This window comes from Antechinus flavipes, chromosome 6, assembly GCF_016432865.1.
Source record: "Antechinus flavipes isolate AdamAnt ecotype Samford, QLD, Australia chromosome 6, AdamAnt_v2, whole genome shotgun sequence".
NCBI classification, from domain to species: domain Eukaryota; kingdom Metazoa; phylum Chordata; class Mammalia; order Dasyuromorphia; family Dasyuridae; genus Antechinus; species Antechinus flavipes.
This window is the reverse complement of record NC_067403.1, coordinates 193,634,085-193,647,447: the sequence shown is the minus strand read 5'-3', so window position 1 is coordinate 193,647,447 and position 13,363 is coordinate 193,634,085. Positions and strand designations below refer to the sequence as shown.

The 13,363-nt window shown below is 33.2% G+C and overlaps 1 protein-coding gene across 1 annotated transcript in view; it reads left to right on the top strand.

The window, feature by feature from the left end:
• The window catches only part of HTT (huntingtin), a 214,398-nt gene that overhangs the window by 46,117 nt on the left and 154,918 nt on the right, over positions 1–13,363 (top strand). Inside the window, exons 7-10 of the mRNA XM_051965781.1 lie at positions 3,883–4,024; positions 5,717–5,895; positions 10,077–10,281; positions 13,075–13,122. Coding sequence (XP_051821741.1) covers positions 3,883–4,024; positions 5,717–5,895; positions 10,077–10,281; positions 13,075–13,122 — 574 coding nt within the window. The remainder of the gene's footprint in view (positions 1–3,882; positions 4,025–5,716; positions 5,896–10,076; positions 10,282–13,074; positions 13,123–13,363) is intronic.

The following is a 13,363-nucleotide window of genomic DNA, read 5'->3' as shown; positions in this document are numbered from 1 at the left end:
CCTGCTGGTCATTTCTTACAGAACAATAATATTCCATAATGTTCATATACCACAATTTACTCAACCATTCTCCAATTGATGGGCATCCATTCATTTTCCAGTTTCTAGCTACTATAAACAGGGCTGCCACAAACATTTTGGCACATACAGGTCCCTTTCCCTCCTTTAGTATCTCTTTGGGGTATAAGCCCAGTAGAAACACTGCTGGATCAAAGGGTATGCACAGTTTGATAACTTTTTGAGCATAGTTCCAAATTGCTCTTCAGAATGGCTGGATGTGTTCACAATTCCACCAACAATGTATCAGTGTCCCTGTTTTCCCACGTCCCCTCCAACATTGCACATTATCTTTCCCTGTCACTCTAGCCAATCTGACAGGTGCGTAGTGGTATCTCAGAGTTGTCTTAATTTGCATTTCTCTGATTAATAATGATTTGGAGCATATTTTCATATGTCTATAAATAGTTTCAATTTCTTCATCTGAGAATTGTCTGTTCATATCCTTTGACCATTTATCAATTGGAGAATGGTTTGATTTCTTATAAATTAGAGTCAATTCTCTATATATTTTGGAAATGAGGCCTTTATCAGAACCTTTGACTGTAAAAATGTTTTCCCAGTTTATTGTTTCTCTTCTAATCTTGTCTGCATTTGTTTTGTTTGTACAAAACCTTTTCAATTTGATATAATCAAAATTTTCTATTTTGTAGTCAATAGTGATCTCTAGTTCTTCTTTGGTCATAAATTCCTCCCTCTTCCACAGGTCTGAGAGGTAAACTATCCTATGCTCTTCCAACTTATTTATAATCTCATTCTTTATGCCTAGATCATGAACCCATTTTGACCTTATCTTGGTGTTCGGTGTTAAGTGTGGGTCAATGTCTGGCAGCACTCTTTTACTTGGTGATCTTATCACTTTGTATTGATTCATTTCTTTATCCTTATAGAGATGATTTTCAGATTTTTTTTGTCCAGCTCAAACCTTTTTTCTGACTTCTAGTGTTGAAGTGTCTACTGGTAACTGCCTTTTGGACATCTTAAATTGAATGCCTCATAAACAACAAAAACTTACCTTATCCAAAATAAAATTCATTACATGCCTTGCTAAACTTTCCTCCTAATTTTTCTTCTATTATTGAAGGCACTAAATCTTCCGAGGCCCCTAGGCTCTCAACTTACATGTTATCATTAACATTAATTTTTTCTTACTCTGTTCTTCCTGCCTCATATCCCCTCAGTTGCAGCCTCTTATCATTTCCATCTTCTTTCACACCTTTTCTGTACCTTCCTTTGATATGGCACAATTCCTGTCCAGACCCTCTTCAGCTTGGACCTGGATTGTTGCAATAGACTGCTGATTAGTTTCCCTGCCTCAAGTTAGTACCTACTCCAGTTCATCCTCCCCTTATTTGTCAGGGTCATCTTCCTAAAAGACAAATATGACCATATCATTTTCCTGTATACACTCAATTTCAATGCCTTTCTATTACATCCAAGATCAAAAATAAAATTCTCTGTTTGGTTTGGGCTTTATCATCTAGTCCCTTTTTTTGTTTTTAGTTTTCTTATGCTTTACTTCGCACTATGTACTTTGAGATCTAGTGACACCAACCTCTTTGTTGTTTCTTGAACAAATCCCAGTTTGGATCATTTTGATCCTGTTTCTGTCTGGTCCCTATGCCTGAAACTTTCCCTCCCTAGATTTCCTGTCTTCCTTCAAGTCTCAGCTAAAATTTTGTCTTCTGTGAGAAACCCTTCCTGATCCCACTTCCTTTTGAGAGCATTTCCACTTTATCCTGTATATTTCTTTTTTGTACAGTGTATAGACTGTGAATTCCTTGAGCTTCTCTTTGTGCTTTTCTTTACATTCCTAACATTTATCATAGATCCTGGTATGTGGTAGAGACTTAATGAACGGCAGCAGGCTGATTGCAATTCCTATTGCATAATATAGATGGTATCCTGAGTTGCCATGTCCAAAAGAAGTCTCCATATTAATGTCAGTTGATTATCTCCCTTGTTGACAAATCTCTTTGTAGGTATTTTAGATAGGCCTCAGTTGACTGACTTTCAATTTGTCCCTTGAACCTTGAGAGTTTAGTACATCCTGCTGGAGGTAGAGTAGATTAAACAAACAAACAAAAACAACAAAAAACCCAGGATCAGCTCTCTCCTATGATGAAGCACTTAGCAGCGATTTGATTGAATATACTTAGAGATATCTAGGTGTTGCAATGGATGGAGAACTTTATTTGCCTTGAATCAAGATGACCTGAGTTCAAATATAACTTCAGATACTCACTAGTTGTATGAATTTGGACAACTCATTTAACTGATATCTCCATATAAAATTGGAATAATAATAAAAGCTATTTTCCAGGATTGCTGTGAAAACTAATTGAAATAATATTAATAAAGTGCTTAGCACATAATGGTGTTTAATAAATACTTATTTCCTTACCCACATCCTTTAAAAAATTGCTTGACTTCAACATTTTCAATTAACGATACCAAGGTGGTTAGTGGCTATTATTATATAGATGGATGCTATTTTGACTCATTTTTCAAATGCATTTATCTCTTTACAACTGTTTAAATTCAGAATTGCTTGGATTTACAAACTTTTAACTTTTATTATATTCTCAAAGTAATGGTTATATTGTAAAATTATGATTATTTGTTTATATTTCAAATGCAGTACTGGTTTTATGAAAGTAAGAAAGGAGAGTATGTCAAAAAAGAATACTCCAGTGTCAAATGCTAAAGAAAGATGTTTAGTGAAGATTGTCAAAGCTTGATAGTGAATAAGGAAAGTCGAGATAATGAGTTTTTTTACCTTTTGATCTGATTGTTTTTGTTCAGCATGATTAATGTGGATATGTTTACAATAATTGCACACATTTAACCCATATCATATTCCTGGCTCTCTTGGGGGGGACAGGTTGAGGGGAGGAGAGAGAGAAAAATTTGGAACAAAGGCTGAAGATGAATGTTGAAAATTATCTTTGTATGTACTTGGAAAAATAAAATACCATTAAAAAAAGTGAGATAGAATAGTGATGATTGTTGTGGAGGTGGTATTATGGCCACTATTTTTTTTTAAATTTATGAAACAAATTCTTTAATTTATGAATATGGAGTACTTATCTGTTTCTCCACTTATATCCTCTCCTTTCCTGCTCCTTATGTCGTCATTTATACTCTTCCAATTGTTATTTTAAGCTTCAAAATACAAATTAGTTTGGAAAATGCTAAGATAAATAAAGAAACTTATATCTTTGGTAATAACTATGCAAACTGAATTTAAAACAAAACTTCTGAATCACATTTCCCCTTGCTTCAGTGCATAAGAATAAACAGCTTTAGTAGCAATTTTTTTTTTTTTTTGCTTTTCAATATTTTATTGAAAGGTCCCTTTCTCAGTACCACAACATAATAATATTCAATAATAAATCTTAAAAAAAAATAACAATCCAAAAGAACAAAAGAGAGTAATGTTTTTGAGTGAATTTTGATGGGCTTAAATTCTGAATACATCATTATTTTCTCTTTTTTTTCTGTCACTAATTTGCCTTGGCATTAAATATTCTTCCTTCCTTTTCTCTCCTTTCCTCATATGAAAAATAAAGGTGGTTAGACCAAGTACCACCTATGGCATTTTTAAGCTTTAATTGTTAATATAGAAAAATATAGAAATGCATTTTACATTATTAACTTAATAAAAAAGTTACAATTACAATTGTGTTGTGAATTGTATTGATGTTATAAATTCAAGAAAAGACAAAATAGATTCATCAAGTTTCAGGAAAATTTCAAATACATAAAAATATTCCTTTGTCTTGGTATGATTTTTTCTAATTTCTCTTAATTTTGTCATCATAGGTTTTATTAAAAGCTTTCATAGCTAATCTCAAGTCAAGTTCTCCTACAATACGGCGAACAGCAGCTGGATCAGCAGTGAGCATCTGCCAGCATTCAAGGAGGACACAGTATTTTTATACCTGGTTACTTAATGTACTTTTAGGTAAGGTGGAAATAAAATTTCAAGGTATGATAGAGGCTCTGTAGTTTTTACATGGAGGGAAGAAAAAAAAATTAGTGAAAGAGTGGGAGGAAAAAACCAATTGAAAGTGACACTCTTAAAAACAGGATTTTATGAAAACTTTGCTAGATTTGTGTATCATAGTGCTTGCCATTTCCTGAATGGTTATAGTAAATCTGGTAATATCTTAGGATGGAGAAACAGAGCTGGCTTTGGATCCAGGAAACATGGGTACACGCCTGGCACTGAAACTGGCTGGGTGACTATGGGAAAATCCTGTCATTTCTCCTCATTGCTGGCTACTTTTTAAAACTAGAGGGATCAAAGAAAAATCTGACCTCTCTGTTGGGGGCTTTGTCATGGGAATGCCCTCTGCTATTGAAATCATGGGCATAGTTGCTATCCTTGTAGATGCTGCATTGTAAAATTCACAAGGGCTTAATGATGCCTCTGGCTTCCCTAGCATCACTTAAAGGTGGTTTTTTCCTGCTTGAAGACACTGCTTGTAATCCTTTTTTCTTATAGTTTTCTTTCAGTACTCAACTCAGGTGTCACCTGCTCTGTGAAAGGTTTCCTTGTCCCCAGGTTTCCAAATGTCCCCAGCTGAGAATAATTTCTTTCTCCTTCAGTTTTTCTAGCACACTTTGTCCAGATCTCTCTTTTGTTCTAATTGTATTCTACTTCTCTGTGTTCCTGTTATCTCTTACCTCATAGATGTAACCTCCTTGCAGGCAGGTATTTTTATTTTATCTTTATCACTCCAGTACCTAACAAAATTTTTAAAAATGTTTGTTGAATTGAATTTGTATAGTCATATATAGTGGCAACAGAAAATCCCAAATGGGAGAATGGAGATTTTAATTCTTTAATTAAAAATGTTTTTTGTTCAAGACCATATGCTATGCTTAGAACTCGTATTCAAAGAAGAATGAGGCATAGTCCTTAGCCTTATGGAGATTAAGGTCTAATTGGAAATATAAGATATATACACAATAAGCTACATTATAAGCAAGATTAGAAAGACTTAAGGTACAGAATTTTCATCTAGTTGTGGAGATGGAGAGATCACTTTCAGCTGGGGGAACTGGAAAACCTTTATAAAAATGGGATGATGTTTCATATAGGTCTTGAAGAATGGGGAGGAATTGAATAGTCAGTTGGTGGGGAAGGGCATAATAGTTGGAGAAAATTATGTATATATGTATATATAATATGAAAAGTTTTGTTCAGTTTACGAGCATGGTAAAACCCCTTTATGAAAAATCTAGACCCATACTATTAATGTGTTTTATGGTGAATCTAGTAATAATTCACATGTATATCAGAGATGTCAATTTGTAGAGAGGCCTGTAAAACTTTCAAGTCCCAACCAGAGTAAAATGTAATTGTGAAATATGTAGCAAAATAAGTAAATACAGAACACACCATAGATATTGTTAATTTATGCTTTTCTAAATCAATGTGAGGCTGTAAGGGATCCATTTCTATTTGAGTTTGACAGCACTCTCTTTTCAATGATAGGGATATTATTTTTATTGAATAATACCCTCCTTTAAATAGAATATTTCTGTATTTTAAGTCATTTAAAGTCACTCTCCTCTTGAAAGAGACATAGAACTGTTTGATAGTTAAACTATGAAGGAGATGCTAATAACTTTGCTTGCTATTTTATAGGCTTACTAGTTCCTGTTGAGGAGGAGCATTCTACTCTTTTTATTCTTGGAGTTTTGCTCACATTGAGGTATTTAATTCCCTTGCTCCAACAGCAAGTCAAGGACATGAGTTTGAAAGGGAGCTTTGGTGTCACTAGAAAAGAAACTGAAGTCTCACCTTCTGCAGACCAGCTCATCCAGGTAAAACATTAAAATTCCAAAATAACTATGAAAATTCAAAGTATTGACAGTCTGAATGACCAAGTAAAGAAAGACTTGAGTTATGTGACTAAGATTAAGGAACAATCAATCAAAAAGTATTTATTTGTATATAATTGTGTGTGTATGTGTGTGTGTGTATGTGTGTACACACTCATACTCACCCACCCACCCACTCTTCTAAATTCCTTCCTTTTCCATCTATGTCCCTATTGAGTGAAATGTATTTTTGTGGGATAATTTTCCCTAATCTTCTTTTCTCTTTCCTTCCAATGTATTCCTCTTTCTCTCCTTTTTTTTCTTAAAATTTTCAAGATTTAACTGAACGACCCATGGTTCATTTGTCTAATTAGACTTCCTCATGTCCCTTGAGGATGATAGAGTTAAGAGGAATCTTCCCCTCTTCTCCTTTGAATGTGAATAGTTTGTCCTTGTTTATTCTCATTTCATTATTTTTGTTTACCATTTTGCTTTCCAAATTCCTGTACTTCGGAGTTTCTACTTAGTTCTTGTTTTTTCATCTAGAATGCTTGGAAGTTCTTTTTTATTAAAGGTCCTTCTCTTACCTCCTTCCCCTCCCCAGTAAAGTTAGCACAGCATAATGACCATAGAAAGTCCTTAATAAATTGCTTTATTTGTTAATCTGTCAGCCTTTGTGTGTCTATCTCCCTCCTTTTCTTTCTGCTACATCTTCTCCCCGCCCGCGCGACATCCCCCCCCCCCCCCCCCCCCCGACTTAATCTGCAAAGCAAGTGGTGATCACAAAGAAGGGGTTACCTGACTCTATCCAAAATGTGATAGAAATATCTAATTTACCAGAAAGGGTTATAATTCAGAGTACCCTAACTCACTGAAAAACTACAGGATCTGTCAAATCATTGGATTTGAAATTGAATGTGAAATGGTGGGACAGTACAATTGGGCCCAATTACAACCAAAAAAAGATAGTTTGTTTTGTTTTTGTTTTTATACAACTTATGAAATATGACTTTTTTTTTTGACAAGTTTACTGAGCTGGTAGATCAAAGCATTGTATACTTATAGTTTATCTAGATTTTAATAAAGTTTTTGACAAAGTCTTTTTGTGTACAGATGTAGAGATGAATAATGAATTCTAAATAGATTTGGGAATATTAAAAAAAATTTTAAATTCTTAATTAAACAAGCCTTAGTTAAAAACAGCATTTCCCTTTATAAAAGATAGCTGATGATTGTATATGAAACAATAAGCCTGTGTAAGCTATTTTATTAGCAGTTTGCTTTTTTAAAAACATTTAATAAATGTGTTATCTTCAAAATGTTTACTTATTTATTGTCTGATTCCTTCTGAAATTTGTCTTTTTTCATTAGCATTTTTGAAGTGCTTCAGTGTCTATCCTTTTTTCTTATTTCTAATTTTCCTTTCATTTATGCTCAAATACTTCTTCCTTCCCTCCACATTTTGGAAAAAAGAAAATCCTTGTAATAAATATGAATTGGAAAACTTTCTTTACTTGTTGAGAGACGCAAACATGTCAGCAAAGGACCAGATGACTGTGGGTTAAAGATAGGCCACACTGAAGATAAAAAATTTTATTAGGGAATCTGTTCTACATAATAAAGCATTTCATAGCAGGGGAGGGCGATAGACTTAAGAGGTGGATTATTCACCAGAGAAATGGGGAGTAGTTATAATTTGAGTAGCAGAATTCATTGTAAGATTAATAGAATTCCTTCTTCTTCCCCAAAAAAGGCATGGAGAAGAGACCAGAGATAATAAAATTATAGTGTTCTTTTAGCCAAAGATGGCAAGTAATTGTACAGTAGTGGATAAGACTATCTTCTTTACTCCTTATTCTTGCATAGTGGGTGGATTTCCACATTAATAGTCCATTAAAATGTCACAAAATAATTGTAGAAAACTTTTCTCCCCTATATTCATAGTCGAGCAAAACAAATCCACATCTTGGCTGTGCTTGAAATTTTTCATTTTTCACCTTGAGACCATGTTTGTTATGAAGTTATATTTCATCAGGGTTCCCTGTAGATGTGGTTAGTTGACCAAATTTCTTAAATTTTTCCGATTTGCTTTTTAAAAATTACATTATCATTGTAAAAATAGGTTTTTTGCTTCTTTTCACTTTAATCTCCATCATTTCTTACAAATATTCTTTGATGCTATTGGAACTATTTTAATGGCCATATCCAAAATGTAATTATTAATGAACCTATGTCAGCTGGAAGGAGCTGTCCATTGGGGGTATCCAAGGAATCCATGCTTAGCTTTTTATTGTTTAACACTATTATCATTAAGGGCAAGTACAAGGACAGGACCTCTTATTTCATTAGTATAGGCAACTCTGGCAAGGAAACTTTCTTTACTAAGACAGGTCACATTTTTATGTTACTTACAGTCTTAGAGAATTTTCTAGAACATGGAGAGATTAAGTTACTTGCCCATGAGTCCAGATGGGTCAGAGGGTGGAACTTTTACCCAGACCTTCTTTTCAACTAAGTTTATCCATTGGGCTGTTATGCTTTTGTCATTATCAGTGACTTGGATAATATGTATGGTTTGTGTGTTTACCAAATTTAGAAATGATCTAATACTGGGAGGGACACACTGGATGAAAGTCAAGATTTAATAAACTTTTGACAGCCTGGAATGTTGGACTATATCAAACATTACATTTAAGAGGGATAAACATAAAGGCATCTAACAAGCAAATGATGAGGTATATCTGTTTAGATAATAATTTGTCTTTAAAATATATGTGGGTTTTAGATCATGGTGACTTATATGAATAAACAGTTTGTTGGGGTATCTAAGAAAACTAATGTGATCTTAGATTTTTGCAAAAAAGTGGTAGTATACTGTTTTATTCAGACCACACTGGAAATTTATGTTCAGTTTTGGGCATTGTATTCTAGAAAGGAATTTGGTATGATAACATCCAAAGGAGAAGGACCAGGGTAATGAATGGCTTTTTGCTCATTCTTTCAGAATGAATGAATGACAGAATATTAGGTCATTATGTGCCAAAGCATTGTACTGAATCCTGAGGTTACAAATAGAAAAAGTGAGACAGAGCCTACTATCTAGGCTGTTATCCTCTCATTTCAGGGAGACAGCCAGTAAAGCAAAGTCCTGTTTCAGAGCAGATGGATAGCCTTAAAGATCTTAAGGAAGGTGCAATAGAGTAGGTGGAAAGACTCAGAAATCTTAGAGGAGCAGCTGAGGATAAATAAGGCGTGGTGATTCAGCTTTGGAAAGAGAAGTGTTGACTTATCTTATCCAACCCCTGGGAAAATTGCCTGGAAAAAAAGAAATAAAGGTGGTCTAGTTTTCTCCTTTCTGGAGAAAGGGACCTTAAGGTAGGATTGTAAAAGGGAGGAGAACCTGGGAATATTTATCTTGGAGCAGAGATTTGCCTAGAGATTTGTGTTTGCTATCTTCAAGTATTTAAATTTGAAAGGCCACTGTGGAAAAGACTTCTGGAAAATTTTATTTGTCCCCCAGAGCAGAACTTGTAGCTATAGGTGGAAGTGCAAAGAGATAGAGATTCACTGAATGGAAACCATTCCTAAATGTTAGAGAAATCTGTTAATATTGTGGGTGCAATTTCTAATGAAGTGAGATGCCTCCTTCCTTCAAATTAAGCTTGGATGACTACTTTTTGCTTATGTTGTAAAGAAAATTCTTTTACTAGTAGAATTTGAACTAAATAATTACTAAGATTCCTTACAACTTTGAAATACTGTAGTTTTGTGATTTCTGGGATTGAACTATATAATCTTTAAAGATACACTCATAAAAATCTGATTCCTTTTTTCTATATTACAGGATATTAGGAACAAAATACTTAATTTTTTTGAGCTACATATTTTTCTTCATATAATTTTATTTAACAAATCATGCTCATAGTAATAATAAATAAGGTAATACCATTTCTAATTGAAGTGGTAGTATCTGAATGAAATCCTAATATTAATTTATATGACAAGAAGTCACTCCAAGTTAAGGGTTTTTGATTATCCGTGTTGCTTTCAGCTCTTAATAAAGTTTAGTTAACTGAAATTCCTGAATATAAGATTAACCTTCTTCTTTCAGGTCCTCCCTTCACCCCCACCCTTATCTCCTAATGAATGAATGAATATTCCAGGGTGGCTTTTTTGGTTCTTAGGTATATGAATTGACTTTGCATTACACCCAGCACCAAGATCACAATGTTGTAACTGGAGCATTAGAATTATTGCAACAACTTTTTAAAACACCTCCAGCTGAGCTTCTTCAAGCCCTGACCACTTCGGGTGGTATTGGACAGGTCAATGTGACCAAAGAAGAGTTTACTAGCAGAAGTCGCAGTGGAAGTATTGTGGAACTTATAGGTAAGTTATTTAGAATGCTAAGATTTTTAGTTAATATCTATATGCACAGTGCATTTTCCAATATTTCTTAATATGTATCAAGTACATCTCATTTTGTTAAGATTCTTTTAACTTGAAATCACAAGCACTTATATACTTTAATAATCATCAAAATTCCAATAAAATTGTCTTGCCACTCTGCCTGTTAATTGTTCTGACACACTCTTAATGATTTATATACTTTGGAAAAAATAATTCCAGAAGACTGGAGTTTTACTGGTAATTGTAATTCCTGTCTTTATAAAAATTTCAACTAAACAAAATTGTCGTCCTTATTATTCTTCTGCTCAATAAAACCCATTGTTTTTCCCTATTACCACTAAACATAAACGTACTCTTCTGTCACTTGGATGCTTTCACAATGTAGCTCCAGCTTACCTTTCTAGCCTTATTGTATTTTATTTCCTTTTAACATACTCTAGCTGGTAGCCAAACTGAACTTGCTATTCATTAAACATGACTTTTATCTCAGATCTTGTACTTTGAGCATTCTTAATGATAGAATATGATTGCTTTTTATGTCTGTTTCTTAGAATCTCTTACTTCCTTGACAGCTCAGCTTAAATGTTATTTCTTATATAAGAAATAAATATTTCTTATATTTCTTCATTCCCCTCAGCCTTCCTTTCAAAGTACTTTGTATTTATTTTGTATATTCTATATTCTTAAATGTATTCAATATAATATAAATTCCTTGAGGAGTGGGACTTTCATTTTTATATTCCAGTGTTAAGGCTTGTTGATTGATGGGTATATGTTGGTATCATTAATTTATGCTGTATTATCATCAGTTACCTGTGAAATAACTTCCAACTCTTAACACTTATTTAGGTATTGCTGACATTTGTATACCTTATTCACAGTGTTATCAGAATATTTCATTTTAGAAGTAGCAATTCTTTTAATCTATTTAGATTTATATAGTTATTCCTGTGGTCATTGTATCTGACTCTGGCCATCCATGAGAAGCCAGGCCCTTTGGTAAATGGCATATAGTCAAGGGCTATAGAAACAGGATTACATTCCCTTTGTAGTTTGGTTCTTTGTATTTATTTTGGGACCCTGTTTTACAAAGTTATTAAATGTTTTTTATTTAATCCCTATGAACTGGAGACAGGCCCAGTGTTGTCCAATATTTCAGTTTTCCTTTGTGACTTTACCATTTCCTTTTCTGTGCTTTAATATCATCTCTCTTTTTTTTTAAATCATCTTACTTTCTAACCCTTAAATCTATTTGCATTCTAAAATTATCTTGTTTTTCTCCCAAAAGAAAGTTATTATATGTTCTTACTAAAGTGGATCTCAGCTTGGTGCTGGGGAAAAGCAATCTGATGAAATGAATTTATTCAAGGATATTAGTAATTAATAACTTTTCACATATTTCATTCCATTTTACATTCCAAAAGGTGTTTTTAATTTTGCTTGTTGGAATTTTTGGGGTCTGTGACTTACTAAAGAATTTTGTATAATATAGATTAAACATTTTGTTGTTTAACCATTGCAAGGGAAGGAGTATCACTTTGAGTTATAGGGTTCTAGGAGTGTTGAGATGTTCAATAGTTGTGAAAACAAATGCACACTATTTTTGTAGTTGAGTACCTTCATTCATATCCTAGATCTACCATTTCCTTCTTGACTATGGGAAATGACTTTTCCTTAGGCTTCAATTTCTTTTCCTATAAAACTGATTTAGACTAAATAATCTGCCTCCTAGCCTTAAATCTTATCCTATCCTATCCACTCAATAATTCAGTGCAATTCAGTAAAAATTAATTTACCTTATTATGAACAAAGCATTGTGCTACAAATTTGGGATTCAACTACAAAAAGTTGGTTTCAGTCCTTAAGAAATTTGTATTTTGCTTGTATGTTCTCCTTTATCTCTTTTTTTTCCTCCCTGTTTTACCCGAAGTTCTTATTGTGTCTTGTTTGTTTTCTTGAATTTTGGCCTCAGGTCTCTGCTGTCTAGTTAAGTTCCAGGGTGATAGTCCTATCTTTGGGACATAAGTATAAAAACTCTCTCTAATCTGAAAATGCTTATCTCTTGGGTTCTGGCTATTGCCTTAACTATGTCTATCCACCTTATGTACCATCCTCAATAGCAACTACACTTTGTTCATTTATACTCGTCATTTTTTATTGTTCTGACAAGTTTAGGCAAATGAGAAGAAAATAGATTTGAATCCTAATAATTGCCAAATTTGAATGTACAGATCATTGTTCATTCTTCATTATAGTGGTGAATCATATAACAACAACAATAATAATAATAGCTAATATTTATATAGCACTTACAATGTATGGTCTGGGAATATGTTTTTATGTATGGAATGTTTATTTGCATGAACAATTAATTTGGAAGATTGTTAGAATTTGTGGGGTTTTTTTTAATCAAAGAAGATTTATTCTCCAGCTAATTATTCATATTGTATTTACCTGTTGGAGGTCAGACAAATACCTGACATTTCTGATATTTTATGAAATGGTCCTGTCATGTAATTAATTAGCTGGGTTTATATTTTGGGTCGCACCTTATTCATGTTCAGTACTTTGTTATGTTTTTATAAATAATCTTGGGATTCTCAAAATAGAGAACAATAATATTGATTATATCCTTGATTACAGTTTATGGATTATATTTGCTATATTCAAGTTTGCATGAAATTCAGCTTTTTTTGAAGCTATTGAAAATTCCTTCTTGATTTCAGCAGCCCATTTTCTTACTTTTGATCTTTTGCTCTCTATGATTTGCAGCTGGAGGGGGGTCTTCATGCAGCCCTGTTCTTTCAAGAAAACAAAAAGGTGATTATTTTTAAAAATCAGAGTCTTGTGTGATCTTATTATTTTCTTTTTTTTCCCATAACATATTGGACTCTATTTCCATCACTTATTTTCTTTCTCTATTTTCATAATACATTGGACTCTGTTTCTATGTCTGTTCTCAGGAATATTTTTTACCATTAAAAATATTGCTGAAACTCTTAATAATCGGGCCATAATTATGTAAATTTGCTTTTATTTTTGATTGCTTATGTTTATAGGT